The following is a 14933-nucleotide window of genomic DNA, read 5'->3' on the forward strand; positions in this document are numbered from 1 at the left end:
AGACCTAGAAACAAAAGACTAGTGTGGTGAAAGAAATGGAAGATTGAGTTTAAGAGAGGGGATAAAGCAGAACAAATACTAAGGATTGCAAAACTACATAGTTTCAGAATTTTGGACTTGTCATTCAGGCAACCAACTCACTAGTCGACTAATCGGTCTCGTAGAAATAGTTCACCCAAAAAGGGAAATTCTGTCATTATTTACTTTACCTTAATGCCAGAATCTTTCTTTCATCTGTGGCACATAAAAGTTGAATTTTTAACAAGTCTTCAAGATTTATTTGCCATATAATGACTGTGAATTGTGACTTTGGTTTGTCAGTCTCGAAAAGGACAAATAAATAAAACCTACCATAAAACCACTGTAAAAGTAATCAATAGTCTTCTGAAGCCATACAAACACTTTGTGTAATGAACAGAATGAAATTAAAGTTTACTCTCAAATCAAATCATTAATAAAGCGGTAAAAAAACAAAAGGCAGCTACGTTGATCAAACCTCAACTCATTGGCATCTAACAGTAAACCATTTTGTGTTGAACAAATGTCATGACGCATTGTTGCAAGAAACAATAGGGTTTGATGTTATCAACAAAGCTGCAATATCCACATTTTTCATCTTGGGGTGAAAAAATCTGTGCTTATGGCAGACAGCTCAATTAAAAACAAAAACAAAGCAGGACACAATGCAACGGGCTAAAACATCTGACTTAATGTGCATGACTAGTGGACGATAAATTTAAAGATGCAAGTTTTTTTTAACTGGAGGGTTTTAGTATCACAGCTTAAAAAAATAAACAAAATTAAACATTTTATGAATTGTTCTGTTAGATGCCTATTCCACTAGTTCACCATAGTGACTCATCTATAATTACTATAGTTATGTAATATATACAATGTTCTGAGGTTTGATTTCCAGCAAAAATAACTATATTGTTATTATACCATTAAAATGACATACAATTACTTATACTGAGATATATACGATTTTGGTCATTTCACCCAGATCTAAGCATACTCTGCTTTTTGCCGCACTACCCAGTGAATGCCATGCTCCATGTGTCTCCGCAGCATTGTGCGTTAACATGGTTCATGACTGTGTGTGTGTGTGTGTGATTGAAACGGAGAGAGAGATCACTCCTCTCCCTCAGCATCACCACTACTGCAATTTATTAAAGTGCTGTGACTCAGTAAATATTCATCAGCCACTTACAGTGACTGACAGCAAGCACAGCACACACCAAACACCAAATTACAAACACAGAGCAGAGATATAAGAGCATGGGGGTGAGGCAGAAATGCATTTGGAAAGAAGCAGATGCACTGATGAAAATAAGTTGTTGATGTCTTTTCAGATATTCATTAAGGGGGCTTTCACACTTGGTTCGATTGCCTGTTCCGAACCCGAGTTCGATTGCTCCCCCCTCCTCCCTGCCCCCGATGGACTGTGTTCACATTATATATTTGTATCCGAACCGCGGTGCGCTTGCGTCATCAAGCTGCAGCTGGTGCGTAATCGTGTTGCTTGATAACCGCGAAATGAAAAGGCGTCAAAATTCAATGAATAGGCTTGCTCGGTTCACATTTGTTCTTTTTTTTAACCTTTGGTTTTGTTTTCAACATCAAGATACAGAAACACACTTGCGTCTGTCTGCCGCAAAAATACTGAAATCATTCAAAAGACAGCGGGCTGTCCGCCGAAGACAATTTTTGCGAAGGCAAGCAGAAATCATCTCTCTGCTTGCAGTGCGTGTGCGTCAATCCCGCTTTTCATCAAGGTAAGTGTATACAAACACACACGCACGCACGCACGAAAGTAAACTCTTTCCGCTCATTTTGAAAGTGACGCGTGTGAGACTGACGACCACATTATACGTCAACAATAGCGGTTCACTTCCGCGGTTTGGTTCGATTGCGTTCATATCAGCAGCAAACCGTACTGGAGTTCACATGAACCGTACCCCAGACCACCTTTTTAAGCGGACCCGAGTACGGTTCGCAGGTGCGCACCCGAGTTCGGAAGACAGCGTTCACATCATCCAAATGAACCGAACTCTGACGTCATTCGAACCGGGGTGCGCACCAAAAGTGCTAGTGTGAAAGCCCCCATTGGGGGCAATCATGAGACAGACAGACAGACCCTAGTGCTCCATTGAGGTTGAAAGTATGTGACCTGAGTGCTGATATGTTGAGTTATTTGGACCTGAGCACCTGTGCATGAAGAGTGATTGTGCAACTGAGTTACATTGTGATGAGCATATATTCCAGCACCTGGCTTTCACACAGTCTCTCAAAGTGCATGCAGACTCTAGGGATGTGTTCAGATTGCAGAATAATAAATTATTAAATCAAGTCTATTAGTTGCCGAAAGCTTACAGCCATTGTTCACACCCCAAGAGAACATGCTGCCTGTGACTTTTCCACGGCTTTGGGCGTGAGCTCTTCAAGGCCATACTGAAGTTTTGAGTGATCAGCTCTGACAGTGCTGATTTTTAATCTTAGACAGAATATATCGTATGTTTCTTGTTCTGCTTCAAACGTTTCTCCTTGTGCATCTCAGGTTTCTCAGAGGGGAAATGCTGAAATAAGTTTGTGACCTTAAAAAGTTAATCTAATATCCCGAGTGTTAACTGCACTGGAGCTTGAAATTAATGTTGGATTTTCATTTCAAGAGCATCAGCAAAGTTAAGTGTCTTGGGAAAAGGCAGGTCGTCCATCCTGAAAAAAAGTCTGCAATAATGCACACGTTTGGCATAATGAGATAAAGGACCTCGAGCGCTTACGCTTTCCACACGCTGATTCACCAAGTGCTTGGTTTCCCAGCAACACACTCAAAACTTCTATTTCTGTATTTGATTACTCATATCGCTTACTGTAGATCTAAACAGCCCATCACGGTGGCTGTGTTCACCAGCTCAACAATTGACTATTATCCAGAGTTTAGCATTTTGCAAGCTCTCAATGCAGTAATGAGTACAAACTGGTCATCATAAAGAATTCCTTGAGAGAGATGCTGCATTTAGAATAGAGCCACAGGGCAATTAGGATTCATGCTTTTAATTTTTAAGCTGACATAGTACGTGCCTTATCGATGCTTTATTTAGAATTGGAGCTATATGGTAGGTGCATTTTAATTGGAGGTCTACTGGAGGTTTGATCTCCATAACATTTGAAAGTCCTTGTTATCATTTCTACTGTTATGACGTAGTGCTCCAAAGCACACAGGCGCAATATATAGGAATAGTTCCCATAGTAGAAGTTTAGCAGAATAACAATTGTTATTTGCGTTGGCATATGTGGAGCATAAAGACATGTTGCGGCAGTTTTAATATCATGACATCATGCATCATTGGTTCTTGCATGTCTCTTAGTTGCCTTGATGCATCTCGATGAGTTCCAGCTCCGCTTTTTTTTGTTCAACAGTACACACAATCACTAACACACTGATATATTAACCAAATAAGCATCTCAATCAGAGGTGATTCTAGGATTTCTGTTTTTCTGTCTTAACCCCTAATTTCTTAACTTAAGTTTAAAAAAAAAACAAATTAAAATAGCTTCTTTGTTAATTAGATGTCTAGAATTCAGAGTGAAATAAGATTTTAAGAAACAGTTAAGAAACAGTTATAGAATCATATAGGGTCTCTATGAGCTGGTGTTGCACTCAAGCCTGCCGAGGCAGTGGAGAATCTGAAGACCAGCTGAAGAATGAAATCATCAGACCAGCTGCCATGTGTGCATTCTTATTAGAATGGCTGAAAATCTGTCACCAGATAAAGCTGGCACAGATGGCACAAAGTGAGGGTGACAAGGAACGAGATGGCTTGAAGCAGAGAGTGAGGAGCTCAGCGTGACTGCTTTTGGTATACCCCAAGTAACCTTATCGAGTCCAATTTGATTTACACAAGTTTGGCATCCAAGACTCGTTCTATATAATGAGACCTGATTTCCAATGAGAGTTGAGAGAGTAGGAATGATTGAGAGAGATTGAGTAAGCTAGAAAGTATTGGAGTGATGATTTTGGTTATCCATCTTGATGGTAAAAGTCAAAGATGAAGAGTTTCTTCTTACAGTTATAGAAAAGCAGGCAACTGCAAGATGGAATGGATAGGAATCTAGACGTTAAGGCCATAAATGATGTAAAAGGACTGTGCTGTAGATTTGTAGTCAGATGAAAATAAGAAATGTTTCTGTAGTTTTGTAGAACTGATAGGTCAAGACCGCAGAAATGGGATGCATGTCTGTTCAGCAGAGGAAAATGCAACTAACCATACATTTGTATATAGTTAGGATAAGAAAGATAAAAATAGTTTCCAAATATTTTGCTGTTGATGTCAAAGGCTGGACATCCAGTCAAACTCCTACAGTATTTTGGAGCATATTTAAGTTATGTCATTTTGTAAAAATTAGCCAAATTGGGCTAACAGGGACATAGGTTGTGTGACATGCCCTTATCCTCAATAACTATTAACAAAACAATGCCTGGGTAGTTCAGCGATTACTGACGCTGACTACCACCCCTTAGTTGCGAGTTTGAAGCCAGGGTGTGCTGAGTGACTCCAGCCAGGTCTCCTAAGCAATAAAATTGTCCCTGTTGCTAGGGAGGGTAGAGTCACATGTGGTAGTAATCTCCTCGTGGTCTCTATTTGTGGTTCTCGCTCTCCGTGGGGCGCGTGGTGAGTTGTGCGTGGGTGCAGAGGAAAATAGCGTGTAGCCTTCACATGCGCTACGTCTCCGGTAATGCTCTCAACAAGCCACATGATAAGATGCGGATTGAGTTACTATCCCACCACGAGGACATGTAGCGCACTGTGAATTGGGCATTCCAAATTGGGGAGAAGGGGGGGGGCAACTATGCAAGTCAATTCCAATATGACTTCATTGGGTTCCTGGGTAAATGCAGCTTTTGCTGTTGTTTATGCATTTACAAGCCAGTGTCATTTAAATATTTTGCATATTGTTTGGGCTATGCAGTTCATGGTAACATTAATTAGTTTGTTTATGATTTTGAAGAAATGTTTGGTTACTATTTTTGATAATTTTGATACTGTCAATGTAAAATCTGGGTCCTGATGTAAAGCCAGTTAAGGAACACTGTGGAAGAGGGCTGGGCCGGACAATGTGCTGCTTGACTTTCAAGAGCTGCAGTTTGGGCAGATTAAAAGAGCTAATATACTGGTGGCTGCTGGGTATTTTTAGAGTGATTTACAGCTCCTGACAATAATAATGATGATGACACTCCTACAGATTAGAGAAAGAGAGAGAGAGGGAGAGATGCTACACAGCAGCATTGAACCGTTTTCTGCTTTGAATTTTTAGTTTTAATAGTGTAAAATCATTGTATAAATAAAGTTTTACCTAAAAGTGCAGTTTAAAGGTGAAGTATGTAATTTCTGCTCCTCAAGTCACCAAAAGAAATAGCATAAATAATCACGGTTTTCAAACTGGTTTCCTAAACACTCCACACATTTGGTAAGGATCTTCCTGCTGTAAACTCATGCCATTGGTTATGCAAATGTTGCTTTGTCGGATTGGTTGGTATGCTGAAACAAGCAGATCAATGTTTTGAAAGCACCACAGAGCAACAGTGTTTACACATTTGAGGCAATCCATCTTTGAATGGCTAATTTACATTTCTTAAATTGGGAGAACATATTTTAATGTCAATATTTTACTCAAAGGTTTCTGATGCATAGCAAGCTTGGATAATTTATTTCCCTTCACTTTGGCTCAGATTAATACCGTTCTCCTGTAGTACAAAGACAGACATACTACCTTAAAGAAGACTGTCTCCTCCCTTCACTTCGTGAAGATGTTGAGATGGGGAGATTATGAGAGTGGAGAGATGAGTGTGTGATGGAGCTGTCAGCATCACAATGAAGGCCTGTGTTAAACTCAAGTCATCACAGATCATGGAAAGAATCTGGTGAGCCCATCGACTAGATTTCCTGTTGTCTCTGTTATATATGCCCTACACAGAAGGTGTGTCCCAGGGGTGCCTGTGTATTCTAGGTATTTGTGATGTCATCAGACACTCAAGCTCCGTCTCTCTTTATGGTGCTGTGGTGCCTCCCACTGGCTGGGGTGAGCAGTGCTTTTACATTTAATGCTTTACAAAAAAAACTAAAAAACTTGAGGACAGTTTGTTTGAAAGTATTTTTTTGTTAGTGGTACTGTCATAGAATTAGGTATTTTAACTAACCCCTAACCTGAAGTGTTCAACTTCGGCATGTAATTTACCTTGCACTGTTTGTGTTACTAACATAAATGATGCCTCAAATTGTGCTGCTCAAATTGTTACTTTTCTAAGCAGTCAGAGTTAAGATTTATGCATTGTGGATGGCAGAATAGGTAAAAAAAAACAAATCCCATGGACTAGAAGAAGGGATCCGACCCATGTATAGGGACCAGTATATCATAGACTTGGCAAAATGGGCTCTTATGGCCAAAAAGTAACCACCTAGCACTGATCCAGAACACCCTAGCATTTGCTTAGGAATCCAGTATCAACTTCCAGAAAACCCTTGTAATTTGGTAGTTAATTTTGGTAAGCACCTTGTCCAACACGTCCCCGCAATATTCAGATTAGTAACTGATCAAAATGTTTTTTTTTTTTTTTTAAGCTTTTAATTTTGGACCCCCAAATCTTTTGACGACCCCATTGGCAAGCACAACTCACTTTTTGAAAATTTTTTTATTGTGCTATTCACTCTGTCTTTATAATGATGAAAATGGAGATTACATTCACTGGCAGTTGGCATGTGCGTTACTGTCACTTGTTGTTTTTAACACGTTTGTGGGATTCATGGTATCTCTACCCCCTCTTTGCAGGTAATTCCCAGATGGGGGCTACTATAGTAGATGCCCTGGACACTCTCTACATAATGGATCTGCATGACGAGTTTAAGGATGGCCAGGTGTGGATCGAACAAAATCTGGATTTCAGCGTGGTAAGTTTCCTAGACACAAACACCAAACAATACCTTTGATGCCACGTCCACACTAATGTTTTCTTTTTAAAACTGCATCTTTTTCTCAACGTTTTTGTCTCCATCCACACTAAGACAGCATTTTTGTCAGCAAAAACATAGCTTTTTGAAAATGCTCTACCAAGTGGACGAATTTAAAAACTTCACGTTGTAGTGTGGACTGGAAAAATTTATATATCTGAAAATGATGATGTATTTGATGTCATGTGATGCAGTCATGTGATCCATTCAACAAAAACAAATAAGATGGTGGGTCGTGTTATAGCAGCGCTGATTCAATTTGAAAGTGTTTTTAAAAAATAAATGTTACTTTGTACATTTCACATTGCATTCCTTTAAAGGCGATGGAAAGTTTACTTTGAATTGGTGTCAGGCGACAATTGCGTTGCATGCAACATTGATTTTCACATGTGCAGTAAATGGATTCAAGCATTTTCATAAGTGTGGATGAGCAACTTTTGAAAATAGCTTGAAAACGACAGTGAGTTTTTCGAAAACGGAAACACCATTTTCAAATGTATCAGATTAATGTAGATGTAGCCTGAAAGGTGGACCAGATTGTTATTTCTTAGAGGTCTGTTTTTGTTTATAGACCCAGTTATTTCTCAGCGGTAGACTCCATACTTTGGCAGCTTGTTGACATGGCTGTATTAACAGTCGTTTGACACCCCATAGCTCTCCAAAGCCTTCAGTCCTCAGAGAGTGTGTGAATCTCTTGGTTTTTGATCAGATTGAGAGTGTGATGGCACTATGAGGTTAAGCATTGTGAGAAAGGAGTAAATGTGACCATCATGGTAGCCAGGAGACAAGACTGGCACCATGGAAACAATGTGAATGTGCAAAGTTCTGCCTCTAGAATTAGCTGGTGATGTTGAGGAAAAAATGGCAGACAAAAGAGAAGTCAGAGAATGAAGCCAGCGAGTGGCCCCAAGGGCCTTTTGTCTCCTGCTCCCCTTATCTGTCTGCATTCACATCCTGACCCATTAATGAGATTTCTTCCTCTCCTGTTTCTCTCCATTTCCCTATCAGTCACGTTTTCCCCTCTCATCCAACATGTATGGAGAGCCTTTTATTGTCTCCTCAGCTCCATCAACTCTCTGGTGGATGTACATTCACAGCAGCAGAATATGGTTATCAATCATATTTTAGAGTGCTTATTGTAGTTACTTACAAACATGGTGTGGTTTTAAACGAGAGTGACATTTTGTAACTGAACTAATTTCCTTAATTTAGAGAATTCCTACTGAGTACATTTAAATTGCCACTTATAATCAAACTAATGCAGGTTTTTGTGTTTTCGTGCTACAGTTTTCATCTCTCTGACCACTTTTACATGATACCATACACAATCGAATCACTGAAGAAAAGATGTCCGCTGAGGAGGTGACTGTGGCGGGCCACCATAGTCTAGTCAATTAATGGGAAACACTGAGACAGTAAGCAGCATAAGTGAGATGGGCCGAAGAGCAGGGAAGTATAGCAGAAGGAGCGATAGTGTTACTCACTAGGACAGGCGATTTTGAATGAGAGGGGCGAACAGTCAGATAATTTGGCAAGGGAGGATGACACCGAACTGATGTTGAGCGATAGAAGTGGAGTGCCCATCTGTGCGCATCGATGGTGTGATGATCTGACACTGACTAGTCAACATCTGCATGGTGGGCAGTGCGCTACAAATATTGTAATTCTAAATATCATGACGTATGTATTTGTAACTATATCAGATTTTATTAATAAAAAAAAAATTGCAGGGGCAATTATTTTGAAATTCGGGGTCATTATTATTATTAATATTATTATTTTTTCTGTGGCATTTTTGCCCCAAAGCCACCATACATTATCTACGCTTGTGTTTGTGTGTGTTATATCAAATATTAGACTTTTGGGAGGGGCGAGGATAAGCCAGTGCTATTTGGATCAGGGTGCAAATAGCTGTTGTCAAACCAAAATCTAGGCCATCTGGTCATGGGCTTCTGATTTGTTTATGGACACTATAATGGTTGTTATGCCACATGCTGTTAATAAGATGGTTATAACAATATTAATAGCAGTCTTCAACATTTTTTAGAACCCTCTATTTCCCTTATAGCCTTCTGTTCTCCCTCTGTTGCTATGTCTCTGATACTGTTGTGATGATAAATGAGGCTTCTTGCCATCAGTATTAATCACAGCTGCTAAAACAAAAACTGAATTAATGGCCCTTGGTCAGGGAACGGTCATATCTGAATTAATCTGCTCCATGTTCACATTTTGTCAGAATTAATAGACATGCTAAATGAATGCTAAGTGAAAGAAGTTGGTTAAAGAATGTTCCTGTCGTATCAAATTAGTATAAAACCATGTCAATATAAAGTGCTTTAGCAATGTTGTGTTCAGAACTGGTAAACCTGCTTATGTTTCATGAATAGCACACAAAAAAACAAAGTGCTTCTTGAGGTGCTATGGATTATGGGATTGTCGGAGGACTCGAACAATTGTGGGGAGCATGTACAAGCATCCCTTCTAAATTCTCAGTGTTTAGATTCTTTTGCCTAATTGGTTGAATTAGTTCCTTTGCTATTTTGGTCAAACATGGTAATCCTATTTATAAAAAATAATTGGTATTTAGTCAGTGAGTGAGTGAGCGAGCACATTTACTTGGCTGTCTATGGTGGCAAGACAAAGTATGTGAACCCTTTGGAATTGGCTGGTTTTCTGCATGAATTGGTCATAAAATGGGTTCAGATCTCACTAATGTCCTTAAGATAAGAACACACAAGCAAGTATAATCTTTCATGTCTTTATAGAACATATCCCATTAAACATTCACAGTGCTGTGGAAAAAGTGAACCCTTGGATTTAATAACTGGTTGATCCTCTGGCAGCAATAACATCAACCAAGCATTTCTGGTAACTGTGGATTAGACCTGCACAACGTTTAGAATACATTTTGGACCATTCTTCCTTACAGAACTGCTTCAGCTCAGCTATATTATTAGGATGTCTGGTGTAAACAGCTCTTTTGAGGTCATTCCACAGCATCTCTGTTGGGTTAAGGTCTGAGTTCTGACTGGGCCACTCCAAAAAGTGGATTGTCATTTTTCTGAAGCCATTCTGTAGTGGAGTTTTTTTTTCTTTTTATATTTAGGGTCATTGTCCTGCTGCATCACCTTTTAAGGAGAGTAGCCACTGTACTAAATCATCTCCATTTATAGACAATTTGTCTAACTGTGGACAGACTAATATCTAAGCTCTTTAAAATAACTTTTAACCCTTCCCAGTCTTATGCAAAGCAACAATTCTTTGAGATTCCTCTGAGACCTTGTTTTTGCGAGGTATGTTCCACGTCAGCAGATGCTTCTTGTGAATAGCAAACTCAGTGTTTGAGTGCTTTTTATAAGTCAAAGTAACTCTAACCCACAACTCAAATTGTTTCTTCAATTGGATGCCAGGTTTGCCAACTCCTGACATGTCAATAACCTAGGGGTTTTCATACCTTGTGAATGTTTGAATAATGTATTTAATATGTACAAGAACAATACAATGTGTGCTACTAGTTAAATCAAGTTGTGTTTGTTCAGTATTGTAGCTCAGATGCAGATCAAACCAGATTTTAAGACACATTTATACATAAATGCTGGTGATTCCAAAGGGTTCACATACTTTTTCTTGTCACTGTAAATGAGGACATGGCATAGACCTCTAATGTTTTATATCCAGCTTATTATAATGACTACAGACTATCCCAGACTCTGTCTTAAAGAGAACCAATTGCGCATGTAGTTTACATATATATTTGTTTAATAATAATTTTTCTAATGGTAAAGATTGATGTCCCGGGATGTTAACTACAAAAGGATGTTTTGTCATATTTAGGTCACTTCTTGTGACAAATTTGTCTCCAAAGTATAGCTAAGTAACCCCAAACTACACACACAAACGTTATCGACCACATACAATCCTCCAGCCTTCTATTTATTCTCATATTGAGAGTCTGCTCTAAAGTAAAATTGGGGTTCATTTAAGAGTTCTGCTCTTTAATGGAGCTATTTAAAAGTTTGATTGGCCTTTTGTGCTCCTAATTTATAAAAAATGTTATCTCTCTTTTTCTTCTGTGTCCACAGAATGCAGAAGTATCTGTCTTTGAGGTGAACATCCGGTTCATTGGAGGGCTTCTGGCAGCTTACTACCTCTCTGGACAGGAGGTGCAGTATTGCTTATTGATTTTTAATGGGTTTATGTGTGTCTTTGCTGTCTGAATGGTGCAGTTGTTTCATGATTGTTTCAAATGATTGAAGTGCACAGACCTCCAGATTGATGAAAGTCTGGAGGGATAGAGTTGGAGAACAGTGCAGCTGGTGGTCTCAACAGAGTGCTGTTGGCCCAGAGACTTTTCAAGGGAAATTAATGTCCCTGTCTCAACCCCATGTTAATTAACCTCGACACCCCCCCACCCTTATCTGCCCACAGACTCTAATAGAGAAGGGCAGAAATCCTCTTACTTGTTCTGGGCAGCATAACCCTACTACTGCATATCACAGTGTTCACCTCCTTTAAGTCTGAAGGTGAAAATGCAAAGGAGTTAAGCTGCAGTCATGCGGACAGACCTGTCCGCTGCTCCGCACACTTCATTAGATGAGTTGAGATACTGGAAGTTGAACTGTGTCCACACATGCATACAAATCACACTTGGCTGTCCCCCTAGTGACCCTTTGTTCTCTCAGTATCTTGATGTTTTGACATGCCTGGGTGTCAAGTCTTAGTCCCCTGCACAGTCACACTGTGTGCATCTGATCCTTGTCTGCATCTGAGCCTTGTCTGCAGATGTGCTGCCATGGTCAGAGCAGGCAATGGAGGTGAAGTCTCACAGATTTATTATTCCATCCACTATATGCAGTGGAGGCATATATAGCTCTTTGATTGGAGATGTATAATCATGTGATTGGGAGGCCATTTGTTAAAGGCATAGAGAGTGCTGAAGAAGCAATAAGAAATTGAAAGGTCTTTGCAGAGTAAAGAGCAGAGAGAGCTGTGTAGGCAGTAATGTATAGAAATGATGCAGAAAAGGGTGTTCAGCTGGATTTTCCAGAGAAGAGGAGCTGATTTCAAGGCAGAAGTCTCCATACTTTGATCAGCTCTCTGCAAAAGAGCAATCTGTGTTGCTGATCTAAGCAGCCTATCAGCTGGCTCTAGCAGAACCCCTGCACAGTGATGGATGGTGTTTTCAATGCTGTCCCTCTGTCCTCTTCTGGGGTCCTCTCTTCTTTTTTTCTTTTTTTTTATCCTTCTCTCTTGTCTCGTCTCCTGTTCTTGAGCTCCCATCTCCCCTGCAATTCTCTGCAGTGCTGTCTCGCGGTGGCGAGCAGCGATGAATATAGGTCCATGGCAACAATGCACAGCTCAATGACAGAAATCATTATGGTGCCTCAAACACTCAAGTCACTTGAAACTGTATGGACGAGCGCTGTTAATGAGGAAATGCAGCGCTCAACAGTAAGTGTTGCCTGGGGCCAGTTGACAGAACTGTCACCTGCCCTATCTAGCCAATCCTGTGTTATCACTATGTTTGTGTTTGTTGATCTTGTAAATGTGTTGTAATGCCTTGGACACTTGTATTGAGCATTGTGATAGTGAATTCTGCTGATTTAAATGTGTTACCATGGTCACTTTATTTAGCTGGCTAACATAGATTACGTTTTTTCAAATTTACAAAAAGGACTTGTGATAATCTAGAAAACATCATTCAGAATTGGTTGAAAAGGATAAACCAATCAGCATTGTTTCGAGTCGGCAAAAGTTTAGAGTAAAGTCTATAAATGTATAACTGTCATCGACCTTATTGCAAATTTAAAGCATTGTAATTTATTTTTTACACATACTTATTAATAAGAAAACAACATTTGTTGTAAATTATTTATGAAAAATATAAATATATTTGAACTAGGGATGCACAAATACAAAATGTAACATCTGCTGAGACCGATTCTGATTGGTTGTACTGCTTTTTAATGCTACCATGGTTCAAGTCCCTAATTACACAACTTCAAAAAACATTTAAATGATACATTTATTCTTTATATTTTTAAATATCTTCCATGTTTCAGAGTTGCTGTTATTTATAAACAAAACACTTTCTTAACTAACATGATCTGAATTCTAAACTGCCTCTTGTTAGTCTCAAATTAAATTGGAGTGTTTATTTTTAATTTTTTTGAATGTTATTAATTCACATGAACTTGTTAACGTCCTTGAGACGTCACCCTCTGAAGAAGGCATAAAATCAAAATTGACCCCATTTATTTTATTTATGCATGTTCCTTCTAATTGTGAACTGTGTGTGTGTGTGTGTGTGTGTGTGTGTGTGTGTGTGTGTGTGTGTGTGTGTGTGTGTGTGTGTGTGTGTGTGTGTGTGTGTGTGTGTGTTTATTTATTTATTTATTTATTTATTCACTTTGTAATCTTTAATCAAAATGTCATAACTTGCTCTTCCGTTGATGTGAATGACTTTAATCTGTTGATGTATTCCAGGCTGCGCTGCAGTTAAGCAAAATTTTAGTCAGTTTTAACCCTGCCTCTTCAAAAGCCCTTCATGTACACAAAAATGGATCCAAGCAGCTAATGCAGAGGTGTATTTTCGGCTGTTTCAGCCTCCCTTTTTCCCTGTTCCCCAAGCTACCTTGGTTGAGGCCCTTCTGGCTTGAATTTACATTTTGGAGGAGAAATAAACTCTCATTCAGATCTGCCACCATTCCAGTATGCAACACCCACTTTTTATTATCCAATCAACAACCAATGGATAAAATCAAGTCTCTGACCCAACATTATTTTTCTTGTTCGCGAAGCCGTTTCACTTGGAAATACATTTAAATACAGAAGTAAAGTTGGTTGCAATTTTCAATTTATGCCAATTTTGAATGATGAAGCTTGTCCCTTTTTAGCTAAAGCAGCCTCACTTTAGATTTAACTACTCATCATGTCCCTTGTTGTGTGGAGCTTTAAGATGAGTAATCAAATTAGTTTTGCTGGAAGTTTTAACAGAAGTTCCACCTTGTGAACTTCAAGCAATGCAAGTTAATGATTTGCAATTCAATATAATTCCACTGAAGAGATTTTCTTTGACACAGCACGAGTTGTAGGCTAATTATCTGATGCCTATAAAAATATATTGCAAAAATTAAATTTAACAACCCTCTATGGACAAGTTGGAGAAGGAATTGCCATTGGCTAGTAAATTTTAGTTTTTACTCACTAGACTTTTAACGACATGTATGCATAAATGTAATGCAACTGAAAACTGAAAGATAATTAGCAAACTGAGGAGTTGGCATCTTCACATATATAAAGTGTTCATACTGTATATGACTCTTATGTGAGATTGTAAATGTTATTATTTTTTAAAAAGTACAAATTTCACATTGTCAAATTATATGATTTCATGAAATTGCATGTAATGATACAAGCTGTTGTCACAATTTCAAAAGTTTTAGGTTGAAACCTAATAATGAAAATGGAATTCCACATATAACAATGTAATAACCATATTAAAAATAATTAAGCGCTACTATACTATTGTCAATAAAGTACCATGTACAAATTATTCCATATTTATAGTGTTTGTTGAAGTTATAATATTTCATAACGTATGATTGTCCCTTTTAAATATTTATATTTACACTAGGGCTGGGTGATACGTAAAACAATTTTTATTGATAATTGCCTTAAAAAATATTGCGATTATATCGTCAACCCTCCTGCCAAGGGTCAGTGACTATTTTGCTTTATTCATTTTGTTTGAAAAATTGTATTAATTTATTGAAACACAAAAAACAAGAAAAAAGACACTTTAAATGGCACTTCGAACTTAACGAAAAAATAATCAAAATAACAAAGTGATCAAAAAATCTTATATAACCACCTCCCAAAATCCAAACATTTACCGTCTCCAACAGCCCCATTTGCCATCATGCA

The 14933-nt window shown here is 38.6% G+C and overlaps 1 protein-coding gene across 1 annotated transcript in view; it reads left to right on the forward strand.

Moving 5' to 3' along the window:
* man1a2 (mannosidase, alpha, class 1A, member 2) overlaps positions 1 to 14933 on the forward strand; it is a 136497-nt gene that overhangs the window by 70877 nt on the left and 50687 nt on the right. The window contains exons 5-6 of the mRNA XM_052148391.1: positions 6829 to 6947; positions 11090 to 11170. Coding sequence (XP_052004351.1) covers positions 6829 to 6947; positions 11090 to 11170 — 200 coding nt within the window. The remainder of the gene's footprint in view (positions 1 to 6828; positions 6948 to 11089; positions 11171 to 14933) is intronic.

Source organism: Xyrauchen texanus, chromosome 18 (assembly GCF_025860055.1).
Source record: "Xyrauchen texanus isolate HMW12.3.18 chromosome 18, RBS_HiC_50CHRs, whole genome shotgun sequence".
Classification (NCBI taxonomy): Eukaryota; Metazoa; Chordata; class Actinopteri; order Cypriniformes; family Catostomidae; genus Xyrauchen; species Xyrauchen texanus.